Source organism: Plectropomus leopardus, chromosome 3 (genome assembly GCF_026936395.1).
Source record: "Plectropomus leopardus strain MGB_pleo_1.0 chromosome 3, ASM2693639v1, whole genome shotgun sequence".
In the NCBI taxonomy this organism is placed as follows: domain Eukaryota; kingdom Metazoa; phylum Chordata; class Actinopteri; order Perciformes; family Serranidae; genus Plectropomus; species Plectropomus leopardus.
In genome coordinates, this window is record NC_142178.1 from 19,718,927 (window position 1) to 19,742,114 (window position 23,188).

Consider the following 23,188-nt stretch of genomic DNA (forward strand, 5'->3'; position numbering starts at 1 on the left):
CCTGCATTCTTGGTTTTTACAGGGATTTTCTTTCTTTTTTGTCATTATGACCATACTTTACAGAAAAAAACATTGTGTAGTAACAGCTATATATGGTCATGTTCACAAATAATATTATTAGCTGCATTTTTTAGAATCATTGCCAAGGCAGTTTTTTTTAAATTGTCCACCTTACTCCACGATAGTTTAATAAATGCGCACCAGTGTGCCAATCCGAAACTGTGCAAGTATCTAATAACGTGTCAGCACTTGGCCACCCTGTGCCATCACTGCACTCTGTGAATTTAATTAATTTTGACTGTGATTGATGAAAGAAGAACTATTCGTATAGAGAAAGAGCTGAAAGGATGATTAAACGAGAAACCAATTTTGGCAAAATTGTGATTAATAAAATTATAATTTGGTTAACACACAGCACCTTGTTGCTCCATGAAACATTATTACACAGTTCCTCATAATCAACATGGAGTCATACCCTCAGTGGATTTATGAGAAAAATATTTGAGTTCAGGCCTTTAGAAGACCATGCATGCATTGGGGGGAAAAATCATTATGCAATACACACACAACAAAAAGCCATATACAGCACATTTATATCAGACTGTATGGATTAGACACATGCAAACAAATTGTATGTACATTGCTCAGACAGAAACTCTCATGCACATACATAACTAACAACAATCACAAAACCCCTAAAAACCCAAGTATTTTTATATAGCGTCAAATATTTACAACTATATAAGCTACAAATGCAGAAATAAAGATGAGTCACTATTATTTCTTATCAATTTAGCCCAAGGGCTCATTTATGCTCATTGTAAGATACATATATGGAAACTGTGCTCACCGTTCATTTTGTCTGCACTTTTTTTTTGCACAGTTTCTGAAAGCTGGAGATCGTGGCGACAGTGTAGCATATTTCAAGTGAAATACAACCGTAAGAGATAACAAAGATGTTCCAGAAAGGAGAGAATCAGTAATATAGTGAAGAGAATTTTCTCTCCACATTGTGATGTATTCAAAGGCCTTACAGGCCAGCGCTGTCTGTAATGCTGCTTCCATTAACAGGTACATAACTACGACCTGCTCCACCATCACTTCGTTTGTGGTTGTGTAAAACTTTTGACTTCACCATCCAGTGCAATCTATTGGCTGTATCTATGCTATTATAAGGAAGCATTGAAATATAAGAAAAGTCACATTTACAATGTCTGAAATGGACTCATCTATTTTCATATGTATGCTCAAAACCGTATCAAGACTGTATAAGTGTGGTTTGATCAGATTTAGTTGAAAGTAGCCAGGCAACAAAAGCACAAAAATCCATCAGACAAAATAATCAGATAAACTTTGACTGGTTCATAGACATGTGTGACACTGACAATTTCCAGCAGAGGAGTGTGTGAAAATTGTGAGATAATGTAGGACCCCATCACTCATAGTCACAAGCTGATTGGGACAATATGTTTTTAGAGGTCTTTAACCCCAAAATTTACTGTTCAAGCCACCATGAGTATATTTTGATCTTTGATGATCTTTGACAATCAAAAAAGACCCAGAATGAAATTGAGTCCCCACAATGAAGTAGAACATCAAGCTCAGGTTTCCACAATGTGATATAAACAAAAACTTATAAACACACACACACACACACACACACTGTCACAAGTAAAAAAGGCTTCTCAAAGCTCTAAAGAATATGCTTATTTATGTGACATGTCTAAGTTTAAAGTACATCCTAAAAACCTTTTACTGTCTTCTCCTTTTTGACATCCCATCTTCTGATCTTTCTCTCTCTATCACCCTTTTTCCCTGTTTTATTCACACTCTGTCATCCTCTTTTACTTCCTTCCACTCTCATTTCCTGTCAGCCTCCCTCCTTCTCCTGTCCATGCTTTTTCTCTGTCACCTCATCCTCCCCTGCTCTGCCCGTGAACCACCATGTCATTAGGCATTACAGCCACAGCCACCTATTATTCAGTGCCATGAAATCACGCTAAAAAAAAGTTTGGTTCTTTCAAAGCACACAGTTCCACAGATTTTAACCAACATTGTACAGTGGTTGCTCTGTGCTGCGCTGCAGATAAGGAAGTGAGACACCCAGCCATTTTAAATACCCCAGTGATTTAGCTCAGCTTAGCATTTAGGAGCCATAATACAGAATGTCACATTAGCTTTATTACCCTTAATATGCAGCTTAGAATAATAGCCTTAGCTAAAACCATTGTGATGGTTCCATTACAGCAGAAAACCTAGCATAGCTCGGGTTGAGCGCTAACATGCAGGTAAAATCCCATTAGCATGCTGCACAGGTAGTCCATACCGCCTCAGTGTCTGTGTCTGATTTGACAGGCTCCTTTTCTCATTCCAGCTCTTAAATGGAAAATACTCTGCTCTCCATTTATGTTATAATAGAGGAGGGGATGGGGAGTAAAAGAGAGAGGGAGGGAAAGAGAGAAGGACGAAAACCAGACACAAGAGCAACAAAGAAAAGACAGTAAGGAGAAAATTACATTGCAGTTTGTGCTGCTAGCAGTCCGCACGGTGAATGGGAAATGTGACAGATTAGCGTTAGCACTGATAACAAGGAGAGACACTGATTATAGGCTGTCAGCCACTCAACCTGTTCAGTCCCATTGCTGGTGAGTGCACAACATACGCACATATGCACACATGCACACGTGCACACTCACACACGCAGTGATATAAAAATAAGAGAAAATCACAGAGATTCAGAGAACAGAAACAAAAATATCATCATCAGTCAAATTAGGACCATTTGAATGATTGTAAAGGGGCAGAGAGAAGTTTTAATGTTTTACAGAGTTAAATCTGGAGTGCAGGACTTTTACATATAAATGAACATCTGTGAATATAAAAGAACACTCAGGCCCTTGGCAAACGTTCACACAATGCTGATTAAGCTTATCGCCGCCAGGGAAAACTCTGTATTTTTTAGTTTAACGGAGCTTTGGTGTCTGTGGCGACTTTCCCGTGCTGGTGCAGCAAAAGTGATGCTTTTAACATCTCCCAGCCTGAGCTAAAGGGAACGGGAAGGTGTGAGAGACTATAGTGACCATAGTGGTGGAACCTGTGGCATCCACACTGCCTTTGCGAGCAGCGCTGTTCAGGCGTGTCTCAGCTGCTTCTCAGCTGCGGCACGTCTCAAGAAATGGCGGCTCACAATTTTCTCCCTGTGACGCACGTGGTTGTCAGCAGAAATAGATAGCTGAAATGGTGTTTTAATAATTATATTGACTCTATATCCCAATTAACTACAGTTCCAATGTCTTTATCTGTCACAGACATGAGAAAATACAATTATATCTGTTTTACTCAACCTTTCCTGTTTCCATTTCAAAATAAAAGTCCTCTGACAATGATTCTGTCGACATAATCCAATCAGTTGATGAGGCATTTTATGGTAAAATATTTACAGCACTGTGTTGTTGATAATGCAGCAGCTTGCACGGCTTCATTAATGATAGGAATATATGCTTTTATATATGTGCATGCGCTGCCAACACATGCAGTGTGTCCTGTGCGTAAGGGCAAGGAAATAGACGTCAGATTAGGTATTTTGTAAAATACTAGTGCATTGTGCATTCAAAACCTGCCTGTTCGAGCACACCTGCAGGCATACGTCATCATGAGTATGCCTCCAGATGGCGGAGACAGAAGTTCCACACTGCATATTTAAGTGTGTGTGTGTGTGTTTATGTGTTTTAGTACCTTCCAGGTGAGGCGCAGGCTGGTCTGTGTGGCAGACAGCAGGGTGAGGTTAGAGGGGTGTGTATCAGGGGCAGCCTGCAGAGTTTGAATCAACCTTGAGGGGGCGCTCATGGGACTGGAGCCAACAATGTTCACCTGCCGCATCCTGAACCTGGTGAGGAGAGTGAGCATAGTTAAAGTGAAACTCCACTGACTTGACAAAGTTTAACTTATTTGCCATGAGGAGTGCACGAGGAAATTAGTTGTGTAATTTCAACTACTGCTTTGGAGGGTCACCTCCAAATTTTAATTTGAAAATGAACTCTCCTGATGTCATAGCGATATCATCAGGGGGTAATCTCAACAGACCATAAGACTTCACAGCAGAGAACATGCATAACTAAATGGGATTGTGAAGTTTAAAAGTTTGGGTGTTTACCAGATGGAGGGATCTGACAATAGACAATATTGATACGCAATTTGGGTAATGTAGAATCTAGAGCTGCAATGGTTCATCCATAAGTTGTCAACAATTAAATTAAATCTATTGATATGTTTGAGTATTTTTTAAGAAAAAGAAATTGCTGATTCCAGCTTCTCAGATGTGATTTTTTTCTGAAATCTTTCCTCCTCTATGACTGTTAACTGAATATCTTTGGGTTGTGGACAAAGGAAGACATTTAAGCACGTCATCTGGGGCTTTGGGACACATTAATCAATATCTTTCAACATTTTTTTTTTTTTACATTTTATAGGCTGAACAAGTAATTGGTTAATCTGAAAAATAATCAGCAGATGAATCAACAATGAAAATAATCATCACTCACAGCTCTTGTAGGATCCAGTGTTTACAGAGATTTCCTAGGGACTTAAAGGTAGGGACACTCTGCGTATGCTGCTTCAACTGACTTCTCTCTCTCTCTTTTTTATCTGACAGTTTTGAGTCCCCCAAATTAATGTCCAACACTTAAATGCCGGAGTAGTTTTTTAAACACGACATGACCAAAAAATATGATTTTATTATAGACAGCTCCGAAATTGGACATGTTATGTTTTCAAAGCTTAATGGTGGATGTCTCATGTTTTCAAATTATTGCACAGTGTTACTGCAGAAGTGGTGGCTTATCATATTCAAAGAAAATCTTGTAGCAACCACCTAAAAGACAAAATAGATCCACAGTGCACTGCACACAATCAAAATATCACAGGACATGTCAGCAACACAGCCAGACTTCATAGTAAGTGATAAGAAAAACTTTTTTTCTTTTTTTTTTAACTTTGTGTTTACTTGTAGTCAGATCATTTTGTGATATTTGTTTTATTTGCTTCACACCAAAATACATTGTATCAGATGCCATACTTCAGCCAGAACTCTCCATCAGAGGATTTCTGAAAAGGCCACGGGCATATTGTTAAGTTATCTGAGGATGCCAAGCAGTCAGTCAGAAAAAAAGCGATATACAGACCGAGTGACACACAAATACTACCAGCCACGAGGGAGCATTTGCTACTCGTGCTACTACTGAAACACAACCATGCTTCAGTGTGGGCGTGAGTTATAAAATGTGTGAGTGTGGAAAATGCATGTAAGAGACTACATCTATGAGTTCTGGTCCCTGTATAGGGAGATAGAGAGCAGGGTGAAAAAAGAGCGACTTAAAGCGGGGGATAAGAAACACAGACAAGTGCATCACTTCATCTAATGTCCCAATGGTGTCGCCTGTGACAACATAATCCCTGTGAGTGCACAGCGTGTGTGCACACACACAGGGCAATCCCATTACAGATGAAGGCAATGATACAGAGAGCAAGAGGCAGAGATGGACAGATAGACTGATAAATACAGAAGATAGATGGAGAGATTGATAGAGAAAGAGAGGGAGAGAAAGAGGAGGAAGCATTGCTGCTGTTCAGAGTGACGATAGATCACGTTTATAAACCGCAGGCTCCGCACGGCCCTTGAGCAGGGATTAAAGACACTCCTCTCTCCTCTTCTATTTCCTATTCTCCTTGTCTCTTATCCCTTTGTCTCTCCTCCTCTTTAATGCTCTCTGCTGCCCTTCCCGCTTTCTCATCACCTTTCTTCTCCCTTGCCCTCATCCCTCTACTCCCCTCTCCTTCCCCTCTAGCTAGTTGCAGGAGGGTAATAAGGATCTGCATGCAGCAGCTGTGAAGGTGCTGACAAACAGAAAAGTCTCAGATGGAACTGTCTCTCTGCGTGTCTGTGTGATTTATCTAACTTCACCTGAGTCTTGCAATACTGCAGAAACTGCCAGAGAGTAAGATGTGTGTGAGTGAGTTTGAGTGGGTGTATGTGTATATATGTGGTAGCACTTGACTATTTTCTTGTAAAAGCTGTGGATGTTTGCTGCTCACCTGTACTGGGTGAACGGAGTGAGGTCAGGGATCTCCAGCGTGTCTGCGTCTGGCTGGTTGTCTTTCTGATAGACAACTCTCCACTCCTCCTCCTTTCCATCCTCCTTCACTACCTGTTCATGAAGAATATTGTGTGTTACAGAATACTTTTCCTACAACTGTGTTTTAGAATGAGCAGGGATCATAAAAGTACCCAAGCAGAGACACAGAAACAAATACCTGGCCTTCTACTATCCATCGTGATATTGCGGTCTTGCCATCAGGACCAGGGCGGAACTTAAGTGTTGCTGTCCGAGGGCTGATGTTGGAGATGACCAAGTTCGATGGTGCACCAGGAAGTTCTGCACAGAGAAGAAAGATTGAACATTAATAGCATGCTTTAGTTAACAGCTACAAAGCATTTTGCATGCAGCTGCCAGGTCACTTTTCACCACTGAAAGATGTAGTTTTCAAGTGTGTCAACGGCTCTATTAAGGTGGTGTATGTTATGAAGAAATAACTACTTACTATTTAAGGCCAGTAAACATCACATACATTAAGACTTTTACTATAGGACTTTGTGCTGCTTATGTTCTTGTATTGTAGTTTCTCTGTTGTTTTTCAATGTAAAGCACTTTGAGTTTACATGTAATCAAATGTGCTAGTATATAAACATAATTGTCATTTCCACTGCATTTAATGTGTGTTTCATTTGTACAGGTTTATAGAATATTTATTGACCAAAACCAGAGGGACTTTTGCACTCATAATAATGTTTCTGTGATGTTTAAACATTGATTCACAAAATATTTCGAATAAAATCAACTGTGCTTGCAATAACAAGGTACACTAAGCATTTACGTGAAAACACTAGTGCTTTGTTGAAGCAGAAAAGGACTGTAGCATCGCAACATGTTGAATAATTTCAAAGGGATAGATCAAAAGAAATTAACAAGACAAATACTTTTTTCCCTTGTTTATAATATTTTGTTATCCATATTCTATGAAGGGATAAAAATATGTACAAATTCCAAAACTGAAAAAATGTGGTCAGAACCACAACGTGGCTTATCTAAATTGATAATAGGAAGAGAAACAGAAGGGAACCATGTCGCCAATAATAAATTAAATATTAAAAAGGCTTTAAGTAAGAGTAAGCCAAGAAATTGCTTCCAGTGTTTTTTTATGTCTATGTGCCAATGCTTGGCTACAAAAAATAAAAAATAAAAGATTGGTCACAGAAAAAAAATGTTAATTTTACTAAAGCACAGACACTAATGCTACAGCCATATATCTCTCTTGGTCAGAGCAATTTAATTCATATTACCAAGGTCGATGATACAATACAGAGAAATGAACCTGTACACCAGTGGAGGCGAGAGGTGATTAACATGCACAGTTACATACACAGTTATGTTTGACCCATTCTTATTCTAACATTGTTCCATCTCTATGGTGATAATGAGTGACAGGAAATGTGCAATGTGGCTGACCAGATGTGGCAGCCTGAACAGCATGACGGATTCTATTTTTAGCTGCATATGATTGCCTGACTGATCACTTTGTCATAAACCCAGTACACCTTAAAGGAATACTTTATCCAAAAAAAATGACCATTTGTAAATCATAAGTCATGTTTTTGTGAAGAAAACTTTGTTTTTCTTGCATGCCTCCTCGGAAAAGTGCTAACATTTTGATCTACAGACTAATTTGGGGACCACTTTTAACAACAGAAAAACTATACCAAAACATGCATTTACAAACTCTCACATATATACAGTATAATCCAAATCGCGTTTATTCAGTTGCATGCCATGCTGTTTTCATGCACTATTTGTACATTTTCCTACAAAAATATGCACTAACATTCTTACATATCCCACATAATGATGAGCTAGTATTCTGTGCATAAACATACCGAGCAGTCCAGTTCAAAGACAGGTGGGGCAGTGGATGGGTCACAAAAAAGAGGACTTTTCCCCGTGAATTTCACTGTTGTTTAGAGCAGTGTGACCTTGAGTGACCTCTGAGTCATTTTAAGGTATGTTATCACCATGTGTCTTTACCTTAACCTAACCACAGTAACATCACATGCATATGCCTTACCATCATAACTTTGAGCTAAGGACGTTGTGTTATTTATGGGCCACTGATTTGTGGGATATCACATGAAACATTGTATGAGGCTACGTTGCATATGCTCAATACCTCCCAAACAGCTAAACTTCTAGAAAACCTTTGTATTGGCGTTTGGCTTTGAAGAGACCATATATAAGTTTCAGTTCAGTTTTAAACTGTAAGGTTTTGGCAAAAATGTTTGTGTTTGCCAAGTATTGAGCATACAACTGGATAAATGAGACTTGGATTATACTGCATGCATTGTGTGAGAGTTTGTAAACTGATGTTTTGTATAGTGTTGATGTTTTGAAATATGGTTCCCAGTCAGTCAGTAAATCCATATGCTTGTCATTTCCTGTGAAAGCATGCAAGAAAAAAGGTCCCTTCACAAATGAATGATAACACAGCATGGCTACTGGATATAGAAATGGTCATTTTGTGAGTGATGTATTCCTTTTAGTACAAACACGTCCTCACAGAGCTGACAAAATATAGGATACACAGTATCCTAACAAATCCTAGTCTAACATATCTTTGTATCTTGCTGTACAAAAGGTAGAAACACCAACTTTTAAAAAGCTTTCTCGTGAGGATAAGTTGTTCAGGAACAATAACTGGACAGACACTTTTCCCAACTGGCAAATGGTACAAACAGCATCAATGAATGGAAGAAAGAACATTTGGAAATCAAATAATTGAACTTACAGTACAATAAAGTTATCTGACAGTGGCATTATTTATGCTGCAAGTTTGTTCCTAGGCATGTGCTGCTAAACACCACTGACTGAAAGTTTCAACAGTTACTTCTGCCACATTCAGAGCTGCACTGAATTCAGTCAACAGCAAGCAACCAGATGACTATTATTATTATTTTCTCCCGCTGGTGAGTTTTTCCTTTTTGGTGAAGCAGGAATAAATCAAAGAGGAATAATAATACGTTTTGTATGCACGCTTCAACCAGAACTAAATATTCCAATGAAAGGTTTACAACTCCACCTTTCAAATGCCACACACAATTTATAGCTGGCTCTGAATAGACTTCTTCACTGACAGCTGTTGAAATGACTTGGCGTTGGTTAGGCAGGCGGCACATGCGACCACTGCTCTGGAGACTCGAGCTAAAATCCTGATTTCTTTGTTGTTGTTTATTGTTTATTGCATCCTAACAAATGAAATACACGCCAGCTTGTTTCTGTTAATGAAATTTACATAATCAAAAATCATCACAACCCACTTTGCTCCAAATTGTCTCACGCATCACGAGACTGAGTACTTCAGACCGACTCTTCAACCACTTCTCTTCACTGTGTTTGGTTAATACTTCTCACATCATATTTGCTGAATGTGGCAAAACACAGATTTTTAAAGGCTATGTGTTAAATCAAACGGCATGCGTTGTAACACACCAGTACACTGGGACACATCAGACAGATTTTGTATAATATCTTTTGTTTTTTTTATTGTAAAAGGACCATATAACATCACTGGGTCCAGTTTTTATGGAAACAAGGCAATATTTATTCTTTATACAGTGAGGCACATGTGTGCAACAAAAGACAAATCATAGCTTTCAGCTGCCATTGCTCTGTAAGTGCATGCAGCAAACTTGTAAGGGTTATAATGTGGAAATGTTGATATCAGCTGCCTTGCTCAGATGAATGACAAAATTCTCTCAACTCCATGAATACATGAATAAATAAACAAGACAAGAATCTTTGCTTGGTGGATCTCTCTCTTTCTCTCTCTCTCTGCTCATTCTTCAGTTCTTTTTCCTAATCTTCAGCCCTCTGTCTTTCCTTCAGTCTTTTGCTTTCATGAATTAATGAATAACCTCTGAATCTAAGAACTGTCTGTATCCATCTTGCTTCCACTTTTTCTGCTTTTATTCATAAATTAGTAATCAGAAAATGTTAGGACAAAAATCCTGCTGTATGAGTCGAGTTTTTCTTCCTTTCTCCTCCACTTCCTCACAGTCCGTTTCTTAGAGACTTTGGTCTTTCTGTTCTTTGGAGATTGCATTTTCCTATGTTCTCTGTTCTCTACTCATTATGTTTCTCTATCTGCTTTCCCTTCTTCAGTCCTGTTCTTTGATTGTCTCTTGCCCTCTCTCTCTCCCATCACCACATTCCCTCCACTTTGCCATTTGCAGTTAATCAGCACTAATAATGATTGCAACTTGGTCTTGGTCCAATCATGCAAACTCATCATGCACACAAGCGCTGTGTGCACATGGCATACGCACATAAACAAACCACACACTAAAGCGCTCTCTAAGACGCTGTAAATGACTAACTCTGTGTGTGACCGTGCATGTGAATGTGTGTGTTGGTTGTGTGGGTGATGATTCATGGATGCCCAGTAACAACCACTTATCAGCCTGAGGAAAGACAATGGCATCGTAAGAGCTCATCAGTCATATTTACTCTGCTATACACACACAAGCAAAATCCTGTTTTTAACATCCAGTCACCGGCTCTTGTGTGTGTGTGTATGTGTGTGTATTTATTATACCTGGTGGGACTCCAGTGGAGATGGTGGAGGATGTGGCCACGCCCCGTCCTGCGGCGGTTAGTGCTGCCACCTCTAGTGTATACGCGGTGGTGGAGGTGAGGCTGGTCAGCTGGTACTGCAGGGTGGAGTTGGACAGTGAACGTTCCTCACGACTCGACTCTACGCCAGACACTTCCCACCACAACATGTAGCCTGTGGGGATGTAGGGCGCATGCTGGGTTAATAAAGACGCGTACAGAAGTGAGCAGACATGTATCCACACACAAGCACACACACTCACACATAATGAGAGGGACAGAGCCAAAAAGGAGCTAGAGAGTGCGGGAGGGGGTAACTACAGTCAAAATCCCTGTCTGTCCCTACACATCTTCACAGTCATGCATCACACTCCACCACCTTCAAATGTGTGTGTGTACGAGGCCACTCGGAGTATAGCCCTGGAGAGGGTGAACGGTCCCTCATCTGTCTCTGTGCTCACCAGGTGCTGGATGAAAAGCAGGTTGAGGAGAAAAGAGTAAATGTGCAAGGTGACCTTGATTGAATAACCATTTCCCACTCCTCTGAGTGCCTAAGCCGACTGTGAAGCCACTGCAGCCTCACGTTGTTACACTGTGATCTTGTTGTTTAGGTGCCTGATGAATGTTGGGAATGGTGCGGCCATTTCAACACACATACACGCACAATGTAGTGTAATCGCTTAATTCACAGCAGCTTGTTGTGTTTACCAGCACCATTGTCTAACAGATCCAGGGACGAGCCGAGGCAAAATGAATTGGGGGTGGGGGTGGGGGAGTGCCTTGAGCTCTGCGATGCGCCACACAAACAACACCCAGGGTGTTGGGAAGCGTGGGATGAGGGCATGTTGGAGATAATGTGAGAAGACAAGCTGCAGAGAAGAGGGATTAACTGCTGATGAATCAGTTGTACTCAAACACAGTGTCAGAGACAAGGATGTCTGTGGACACCAAAAGAAAAGACTAAGTGGAGAAAACTGAGGAAATTGTAAAAGATTTTGGGTTCCTCATTCACTGCTGCTTGCCTCAAGGGGATGTTAACTTTTTTAAACTTATGTTTATGTCTCCTAAAAGAGTGGTTCTCTACCTTTTCATGTGACAGACCCTTAAATTGATACACATTGATTACAAATCCCCATTTGATAAGATTTAGCTTCAGGGACCTCCATCTGATAGGATTCTGCATGTTAGATATGATTAAGACCATAATTCTATAGTGGAAACCATGCAGGAATTAAACCTTTCAATTTCTAAAGTGAAATAAATAGTAAAATTAAACTATGGGGGGGGTAGAACTCCCTTGAGAACCCCTGGTTGAGAAACACTGCCCTAAAATGTTTAACCTTGACTATATTGTTTTGTAACTACAAAGTTTGTCACTACAGAGGTGTTTTCACATTCCTGTACTGAAGGCGGGGGGTTCTGTTCACTTTCCTAAAATCTGAGATTTCCATGTAATCCAAGCAAATTAAATTAGATACCTCAATGATATGAAAGCCAATCGCTTTCCAGGGTTTCCCACATATCATTTATTTGTGGCGGTCTGCCATGATCATATCATCCACCTCCACATATTGATTTTCTATTTTTGGAGCTGGACCATTCATTAGGAGCGCTGTTGGAATATACAGTATATACTGTTCGGTTATCCACTGCACCACAATCTCGGTACACAGAGCATACTCTGGGCACAGACGGAGTAGAAGAATTTGGAGAGGGGAGAGGGGAATAATACAATGAGTGAGTTAATAACAACCTCCAGTGCAGAGCAGACTTTTTACACATAATGATAAGAATTTTAGCCAAACAGAATATGTCTTTCTGCAAGCTTTGATTTGACTAGTCATTTATAATTACATAATAAAAATATGACAATATGAACACACTGTAGCAGTTATTGTATGTTTCCTTCAACTAATTCTGGGTTAGCCACTGCCAGGAAGGCTAGCAAGCTATCAAACGACTTGAACAAATATAAGAAGCAAATTTCACTTACCATTTTGATACGTCTGCTAGTTGCATATTTTGGTGCACAACAGTCTTCTAACCTGAGTTTGACTGAGACTCAAACATGTTTGGCTGAATCCTCTTGATGTTTTCTTTAGCACTAATGTTAATCATCTTGACACGCAGTGCTTGATGCACACTGATTAAGCTAACTCAAGCAACTCAAGTTTGTAAGATCTTACAAACTTTGAAACTTGTCCCGAGAGGAATTTTAAATTATTGTGTCTAATCACTGTGTTTTTACTTGCTGACAAGAACATACTATCTCAACTTAATTTAAGAGGTACTCATCTCAGCTGTTAGTGGGACTAAAAATAACATTATGAGATGAACATTTTTTGGATATCTACAGAGGATGAAGGTGGTGAAGGAAATCATGAGTGACAGCAAAGAGATACTTCAAATGCTCTAACCTGTTACGATGCCGTTCTTGTCTTCAGGCTCTGCCCAGCTGACTCTGAGTGACGTGTCCAAGATTTCAGTGAAGCTAAGGTGGCGAACAGGTCCAGGTGCTTGAAAAAAAAAAAAAAACATCAGATAATATTTGTTTTATTTTGAATTCTTCAACAGCATGTTTTTAGAAAATCATCCCTCCACACAAAACACACACATCTCTTGTCTATGCAGCCTGTTACCTTCTGCTCTTTAACCTTACACACCGCCTCCTAATCACATCTGCATTGACCACCATGAACACACACACACACGCACTCAGGTGCATGCATGCCTGTCGTTTCTCATTTCATGTATGGTTCTCTAACCGCTCTCCCTGCAGAGCGATTAAGCTATTCATCTGAGACGTTCAATAACACTCACACACAATCACACATCAGACATGCAATCACACACCACACATGCAATCACACACACGCACACAAGCACGCACGTACGCACTCTCTCTCTCACACACACACACACACACACGCACGCACGCACACACACACACACACACACACACACACACACACAGAGCTACACAAAAAGCTATCATCAAGCAAGAATTACACCCACCGTTAACCCTGCAACACGCCCAGCGCCTAATCAATACCAGTCAACGGCTGTGTGGGAGTGTGTGTGTGTTTGTGTGTGTACGCATAGCTTCTAATATCCCTTTCCCACTCGATAATTTCTGGTTGGTAATAATTGCTTGTCTGTCTCCCTATAGGCTATTGTGTTTATCTGCAACTGCGCGCATGTGTTCTTGCAACTGGGAGTGGCAGCTATTATGTTTATCCATGGAACAGTGGGCTATAAATACCAGTATGCCTGAAAACATATGAATCAATCCCCTTTAAAAAGACACAGACGAAAAAAAAAAATGAAGGGGAGGGGAAAGCGTGTGTGTGTGGGGGGGCTAAGATCAGAAAGATTAAAAAGTAGACAAAAGAAACTAAGAGCCTGAGAGAAGACATTGTGTACACAGCTGTGCATCACACTGATAGAAACAGCTGGACTGAACACAGAGCAAGTCAAAAAACTTTCATTATTATTCACAGGAGAGACTGAAAATGTTCTTTGTGTTCTGTTCTGGCTTTATTCACGATGAAATGTGTATGTGTACTTACTGTCCTCGTGTGTCTGCACCAGAGTGGGTGGGCTGCGGGGGCCGTCTCCAGGTGTTGTGAAGCACAGGGTGGAGCCAAAGTACCAGGTGAATTTCTTGAGTCCGCTGACTAATCCTGTGTGGCGTGAACCAGGGTAGTCCGGGGTGATTGTTACGATGGTAACATCCTCTAGAGATTGCTCTGGCCAGACTATCAGCTGTGTGAGAAGTGAAAAAGACGATTACTGGTGATATCTAGATTCCCAATAATGCCTGCTGGCATCCAGCAGATCACCACAGCTCCTAAAATGTCTGTCATAGTTATTTGTTTGTTGTATATTTTTCATTATTTTTTGTTTAGTCATTATTTTAATTAAGCTGTATTAGCTTCAGGCTGCCAAATATTGTTATTCAGACAGTATTTATGAGACTAAAGTTATTTGTAACACAGTATGGGTGATGGTAAATCTATTTTGAATTAGGCTGATACCCAAGGGTTTTTTGTCATTAAAGTTTAAAAATGCCAAATGCTATTTACGTATTTGACAAAATAGCAAAACAATATTCATGTTTCATACCCCAAAAAAGTTATCTGCATTTCAAACATATTAAAATGTAAGCATTTATTTACGTATGAATGTAGCACTTTACATAAATTCCTGCCAGCAGGCCATTATCAGTAATAACAGCATCTGAGGACAAACACTACGTTTGATTATCAGTCCAACTAAAGGCCTAATGAAAAGTTAATTTGTCTCTATTCTGAGACTCACTTTATATTCAGAACCACAGCAGTTTGGTTTGCATTATTGCTTTATCCACAAAAACAAACAGGGAACAGCATACACTTACATATTCATAATGAGAGAGATAAGCCAGGGGCAACACTGTGTTATGGTACCATATTTAGAGTTCCTGGTTAAACAATAACTGGCTAAGATGTGAAATTAGGGCCAAGAATTAAGCAGTGTAAAAGGTTAATACTGAGTAAGACTGTTTACACGCAAGCAACATATGATTATAGAATTAAAAATGTCTTTTTAATGGCATGTTGTTGGTAGGAATTTTACATACATTCATTATCACTACATTGCAGGTTGCAAAGCAAATCTTCAAATCTGATAACTCCAAAAACTCCAAAAAGTCTAACTTACCCGTACAAAGTCTTTCTACTCATTGTCTTAATGCTTTGCAAACGCTCCAACTGGCTTACCTGATGTCTAAAAATGTGATCTCCACTATTTTGTCTGGTTTATTTCCTGCCCAGTAAATGATGTAACCGTAACGGACACTATTGCACTGTTCTGGTATGCAGTATCAGTGATGGCATACAGTGCGTCATGCACACAAATTTACTCCACACTGTCCCTGTACAACTTGAAGCTAGAGCCTAATCTTAACCATGTCCTCCACTATAGTAGGTGAATGTGGACAGTTTTAGAATAACCAGATGAAACTCTGTGAATATCTTATCAAATGTAATTTAGCGGAAACCTAGTGACTGTGCCATGCTGTCATGGACTGCTGTTACTACTGAGCGTATGCCCATGATTTTATCCACACTGGTTCCATTAGTCTCAGTTCCACAATGTACTTTAACATAGATGATTTCTTTCAACTGTCTATATTAGAGGCTGAAATTTAATACTAAGGCATTCTGTACATACTAACTATCTAACGCTGTACATGCTAGTAAGATATGAGCACATTATTAGTTCAACATGCAATAACTGTTTTGTTGGTACTCACAAACCACATCGCCATTTAGGGTTTTGCATGTCCATTGCATGCATGCAATTTATTTTTCAAACTAACAATCCCCCACTGCAAAGCGTCACATTTTATAGACATGGAAATTACTGCTGTGAGACTTAACACCTTAATGTGATGACGCAACATGATTAATAATTGTCAAAAATCGCAATAATGGCTCACTGCACTGTTAACTAGAGTGCATCTATTACATAGGGATTGAATGAGTAAACAAGGGAGTGATTTCAGATATGGCCTAAGACATTTTGGAACTTGCAATTGAATTATATATAACTGTTTCATTTTTTACCTTTTATTCAGTCAATATACTTCAAGAAAAGTTAACCAAAACATTATGAATTTCTAAACAAAACATTTTTTTGTGAATTACTTTATTGTGCATGTTTGTGCACAGCAAAGTGCTTCACAGGAGCAAAATGTGAAAAGCTTTGTTAAGCAATAGTTAAGCTGAAACAGTTGTGTTTGGATTTCCACAAGCCCAAGAATGGATACAAGACATTTAAATCATGCTGTACAGGAATTTTTTTCAAATCCTTTTTTGCTGTCTTTCGTTCGGTCCCCATCAAAGTCTGTTTGCACTGATATGCTTTCATTTCTCGTGTGCTTTGCTCTTCTTAATGCAATTCAATAGAAAACTTTTTCTGGGACTATAGAAAGCCTGGGGAAGTAATGGCTGTATTATTTGTGGGTAAACTATTCCTTTAACCATGCTGGGTTTTTTGGGTGCTGCAGATTGTAGCAGAGCCCTCCGACATTCATAACTATACATTTTGCTTTGAATACATCTGTGAAATAAGCGTGTGTTGCATAATATACACCAAAGAAGAAAGGTTCAGGATTATCGCTCTGACTGTTATGCCACTGTACACACACTGCTCCATATTACTTCTGCAACAGGAACCCAATCAAAAACACAGGGATCTGTTATTAAGAAAAAGTCAGTGATACCCAGAGACAGTTGAGTGCCTGCTTTTTTCTCCGCCTGAAGGGTACCGCACTGCACCCAGTCTGTCATGGTAAAATAAGGTTTTCTATTGTACTTTATTATCAGCACAGCACAGTTTGGGTGCAGTAAAAGAGTGCTGATCTGGCACCCTCAAGCATCTGATGCTAGTCCACTTTCAAAGGGTGCTGGGATGATTGGGTTCTGCTGTTGCTATGGTAACATGTACATTTTGAACCAGACTGAAACCCAAAGTATGCTGAAGATCACATACAGCTCAGTCCTGTCCCCAAGTAGACCAGAGCAGGGACAGAACATGGTGGTACAGGCAATCATGGGAAAAACACAGTCTGATCTTTCTACTGCCACGTGGTACCTCAGGTGCAGGGTAAAAATATCCATAAAGGCTTTCTGTGTCCTGGGCTAGTCGAGCCTCATTTCCACCAAGCAGTCCAGTTCCTTTCAATTCAGTTCAGCACCCATTAGAGCAGTTATTTTCCTGTTTCCATAGTGTAAAGTTGTAAAAGGTACAAATAAAACTTTTCCTTACTGTCTCCATTTTTCATCACCCCTCTGTTGAAGTACCTAGCACACTGACCCCATACTTGTTCCTGGTTTTTGAAAGTCATGAAACCACTGCTAATACCACGATAAGTTTTACATACATTGGTTAACTATAATTATTGAATGAAAGCTTAAAGCAGCAGCTATAGACTTACAATTTACTGCACCCTGCTGTTCAAAGACTACAATTCATGCATTGGCTAGCAATGCATGAATTGCTGATGTCAATCAATCAATACACCTTAAATGTCAATATGACAACTCTGACCATTTGATTAATTTTTAACATCCCTCCGGGATTTGTCATGATTGGATCTTTAAGCATTTAAAAACTGTTTATGCATTTCAACCAGTCAGAGCATCGTCCAGCTACGCTCAAGCAGCACTATACCCCTGCTCTTACCTGACAAGGACTTGATGCACAAACCCGCTAATTTTGAATATTTCATTGAAAGAGCCTCTCATTCAATCCTGTTTTGGTGTGCAACCCATTCTGTGGACAATAAACAATGTACAGACATTCCTCTGTACCACTGGTGTGGTACTGTAATTTCAAAAACAATCTGTTTAATAAAAAATGTTGCACTTTTCTTTGTCTGTTAGTATACATGGATGGATAGATAGAAACATCAGAGAACATAGATAGAAAATGTTATCTGAAGTCAACTTTTCTTAAGCTCCACTCTGAGTCATAACACAGTTTCAAGGACATGTAAATGGAGGACTCTTCAGAAGTGGCTCTTTGGTTCCCCCTCCGGCAATCAGTTTTGAGCTATATTATTAAGGGTATTGTATACAGTCAGTGATCTGTGGGGGGATGAGATGAGATGAGGCTTTGCTTCATATCCTCTTTTAATTAATATCATTATCTACTGTCCTCTAACTAGCACAACACACCCAAAAATGCACACCCACATGTGCAGCAGCACCAAGAGGCTGCGCTGATTCAGAGTGGTAAAGCCTGGTATACAGAGGCAGCATCAGAGGGCCACATCAAACAGATGGAAAGCTATATACTATTTATCAACCAACAAAGACACCAACATTCGCACTCTCTAAAACACACTCACACACGGACCCAGTGACGCACAGCACGAATGTGATGTGTTTTCTTTGTCATGTTAATCAGCTCCTCAGGGGTTGGTTGCCACAATAAAGTGAAGAATAAATCACATACCAGAGCTGCTACGTATAGATCACTCGCACTATTCAATCCTTTCGCTCTCACCCTGCTCCCCATTATCCTCCTTCTTTATTATTATCTCTTATTTCTCTTCGGTCCCTCGCTCCCTATTTTCTCAACACCCTCCTCTCGTCTTTCCCCATTTAATCCTCTCTATTTTTCCTCCACATACCTCCATCAGTCATTTTCATTTCTACCTGGAGCTGATCCCTCACTTGGCTGGGCTAAGCGTATGGGTAAACAAGAGCAAGGCTGTGCATTCTGGGACATGACCTTTGAGCTGAAAGTCCTATGAGAGGTTAACAGGTTTTTCAGGAAATTTACTCACACACCCACACACAGGAAATGATTTATTTTACAAGCATCTATTTCTACTTTAATTTAAACTGATAAACAGATGAATAGATTTTTCACAGACTGTATTGTTTTTTTGTTTTTTTTGGAGTCTGCTCAAAATTATTGACATAGGTTGGAGGTCTTGGAAACGAAACCGCTCAACATTATTTAAATACTGGCTGTTGTCTTGTCTGCAGCACTGCATGTTTAATATCAATTCTAACTTTAGCACCTCAGCAGGGGCTGCTTTTATGAAGAAATGATGATGAAAGCAGACATTTTGAGAGAGAATCATCATACACACATCACATAGGTGTATGAAGGCTATAAAAACAGAGGAAGAAGTAATGCCAGCAGACTTATCCCATGCCGCAAGCTAAATAGAGACAATGTTTCAATCCTACGTGGATCTTTGTCAAGTCAAAAACAGACAGTTTGAATGTTGAAAAAAGGTATTTGTCTTAAAAATAATATATTTGTTTTCAGTAACATATTTTTTTTCTGTACATCATTACCAATTAAAAATCTTAATTATTTACAGCAGGGAAACTCCTGGTGAAAACACAGTTCTTTCATGCACTGGTCGTTTTGAGATTTTTGGCTATTTTATCTTTTTATTCTTTCAGATTATTGAAGAAAAAAACATTACATCCAAAAAAACATTGTAGTATTTATTTTTGCCAATTTCTGTTCTTGAAGTTTATGCAAAAATGCATATCGATAATGCATTATTTGCATGTTTTAAACCAAGTGTCTTAGTTTTGGTCTTCCTGATATTGATTTCTATTCTTATACTCTAAGCTAAAAATCTCAACTTCAGTAGCACTTATATACACAGAGGGGTTTGTTCAAACATCATTCATACCCTGATTTATAGAACATCTTATTCCTAAAATATATGGTGATAGGTGATTTTTCAATGGCTTTTGGCAAGATTTTCTGATTTATGGAGTGATAAAAAGAACCCCCCCTCCCAAAAAAATTTTTTGACTCTAATGTGTTGTGAAACGAGAATTTTCAGCCAAAGTTCAGTTTTTTGTTCTGGAAATACATGCAAATCAGCACATATTTAAAGTAGGTACTGCCTTATTTGCATATTTTAACATACAATTTCCAAAAATCTTTCACAAAAACAGAACTGTCTTTCTGTAGGTAATCAACGGGGAAGTTTCATGGTGTAATAATAATAATTAATTAATTAATTCCTCGTGCAATACAGGTGAGATTCTGCATATTTGAAAAAAAACTGTTCAAGGTCTTCTATTTTATTATACTTTAAAAGAATCTTTGGGCGCAGTTACTTTACTTAGTGTTTTATGTAGTGCTACAACAGTCACACACATGCAGAGGCTTACCTTGTATCCCTGGTTGATGCCATTAATAAACTGCTGAGGCGGAGGGTTCCATGTGAAGCGGATGGTAGTCGAGTTGATAGCTAAAACTTCCACTTCCTGCGGAGGTGCTGTGGGAACTGAGCACACAGATACACACGCACAAAACATTTAGCTGCAACGGGTTCACCACAGGGAAGAGGATGAATGTTTAGATACTCTGGAAAAAAAACATAAACAGTAACAGACTTGGAGCCCCAAGCTGCAGAAATAAACAGCTTTCAGGGTTATGCTTTTACTTTTTCAACAAGTCGTGGTGCTGAATATATCATACAGCACCATATTTCACTATTTCACATTGAGATTCAGTTCATTTTTTAATTTAAAATATCTGCTAGGCTTGCAAAAGTTAAATGCCAAACCTACACTGCTGTTCTCTGCTGCAAAATGACCTAATTTCTCAAAAAAAAAATCCATCTCATCTATTGTATTCGTTGTATTTTGCATAGTATCTGTTTGGAAATGACTACGTGAGATTAGGGAATTTCAGCAATTGGTGCTGAACAATCCCGGCTCATAAAGACAACTAAAATGATAAATCTATTAAGCCTTTCAGGGAGTGACCTGAGGAGGATGAAGAGAGGCCACACAAATTAAGATCACTCGTTGTTCAGTCCTATAGCCACATCACCATCCCTTTATTAAAGAAGCAGCCCTGTCAACCCTTATTACCCACATTATGGAACTGCACAGCACGCCATGAATTACTGATTAAAACTGACCATATATTAGATACAAGAATAATGACACTGGATTTATATTAATACTTAGTTGACAAAAGGCACTCTAGGGATTTAGCAATGCACTCACATGAAGATTGAGGAATGACCAGAGGCAGCAATAGGAAAAAAAATGGTGTAATCCTGGTTTTTAGGCACCGATATGGATCAAGGTAAAACAATACAGGATCTTAAATTTCCCACAATGCAACTGGATAGTGTTGTTTTATTTTCAAAAAACAGAGTGGTGCAGGAATGATTCCTACAACCTGGAAATGAGTTAGAATTTAAGCACTTGTCTCATGTCAATGTTTTTGTTTTTTTAAATGGGTTTTTGGGTAGATGTCTGAAATAAGGTCTGTGGTTAATGCAAACTTAAGAGACTTTCACGTTTTGTTCTATGACATAAATTTCATCAGTAAATACCCCACTCTTAAATTTTGTAGCATTTATGTGTCTTAAAAAGGTGATTGTTAACAAATGGAATGTCATCATGTCTAACATGTCAGGCTTTATAGCCTCGCTGTGTTGGTGATGTTAAAGTCATGCAACCGTAGTGTAGTTTGTTTACGACATAATGTTAGCTTTGGGTTTCTGGTGGTTGCATCTACCCTTTAAAAAAATCACAAAAGTTGTGAGCACTTGTGAAGATTATTTTGCTGAACAAAATGTGTGAATATTGTAAACTTTTGCTTGCAAAATACCTTCTGTACAAATTTAAAATCTAATGAAAGAATCCTGTTGCCTTTTTGTCAAGAGAATCAGGGCAATGCTAACTTGCGGGTTGGTCTACAAAAAAAACAAACATCATCCCTGCAGCAATATACTGAATGTCCACTTTGTACTGCAGGTTTTCTGTTAAAAATCTTAAGCCCCAAGCTCAAGGCTGCAAATAACGACTGTGACATCATCAGGGTTATTTTTTTAACTTTCAAATTTCCCTCTGGAACCACAGAGGACACTATACAGTCCAACTGTGTTCTCAGCCTGCATACAGTAGAACTCCTTGTGACGGGTAAACTGAACTTACTCTATGAGTGGAAAAAGTATGTACTTGCTAGTTTACTTTATAATTGTGGTGCATGTATCACTTATACTTTGTTGTACAGAGGAGGAAAAAAAACATCAAAGCTGCTAACAATCAGAAATAAAACCATTAGAACACCAGCACTCACAGAAAGTTTCACTCATTTAATATGCGCAAAAATGGATTAAAAGCGGACGAGCCATCATCAGCGCGTCTGTGCAGGTGCTCTAATTGCTTTATGATTTCGCCACAACCATGCACCTCTATAAATTGTCTGAGATTCCTGAAGATGTGCGCACTGCTGTTTTCATCAATATTTAGAAATAAACTAGGACTCTCTTGCTTTTCTGTGTTGAAATGTGAATCTTGGTTCAAAGATTCAACAATAGAAAGTTTTAAAATAAATTTTGCAGTCAAACTAAAGCAGAGTAGCAAGAAGTCTGTTTGAAGTGTTTATAAACTTGGTCAAGGCATTCATCATCCACCAGAGATTAGACAGAGAAGACGGAGCGTTAAGAGATATAAGCCATAGCAGAAAATACTGTGAATATTACAGCAGTATTCCTTAGAAATGTAGGTTACTTGTTTGACTGAAAAAAACAGGAGGCTGGTGAGAGGTAAATATGGTAAACAAGGGCTGAACATGTAGTGTTCAGCTCTCACAAGATAGTCACACATCGATTTCTTCCACTCCACTGTTAATTTTCTTATTTTTCCTTCATATGACTGTATGAATGTGCCCTTACATGTGAATCTTCATGCCTTATACCAATTCAGACCAACAGGTCAGTGAGAGAAAGAGGGCCCATGACAACATTAAAGCAAAGAGGAGAACAGTGTGACTGTGAAATATGTGTGTGTGCATGTGTGTGCGCTTTTACAAATGGGGCAGTATGTGTGTCTGTGGACACATGTTATGGTGATTACACTGTAAGGGTTTTATGCTGATTCCGGAGCACCACAGAATGATAATGCACTGTTGCATGATGG

The 23,188-nt window shown here is 39.1% G+C and overlaps 1 protein-coding gene across 1 annotated transcript in view; it reads right to left on the bottom strand.

Annotated features, from left to right (window-relative positions):
• LOC121942083 (protein sidekick-1-like) overlaps positions 1–23,188 on the bottom strand; it is a 269,452-nt gene that overhangs the window by 47,101 nt on the left and 199,163 nt on the right. The window contains exons 19-25 of the mRNA XM_042485177.2: positions 20,417–20,532; positions 14,285–14,480; positions 13,133–13,231; positions 10,699–10,890; positions 6,310–6,431; positions 6,091–6,203; positions 3,736–3,886 (exon numbers count right to left, since the gene is read on the bottom strand). Of these exons, the coding sequence (XP_042341111.2) occupies positions 3,736–3,886; positions 6,091–6,203; positions 6,310–6,431; positions 10,699–10,890; positions 13,133–13,231; positions 14,285–14,480; positions 20,417–20,532 (989 nt within the window). The remainder of the gene's footprint in view (positions 1–3,735; positions 3,887–6,090; positions 6,204–6,309; positions 6,432–10,698; positions 10,891–13,132; positions 13,232–14,284; positions 14,481–20,416; positions 20,533–23,188) is intronic.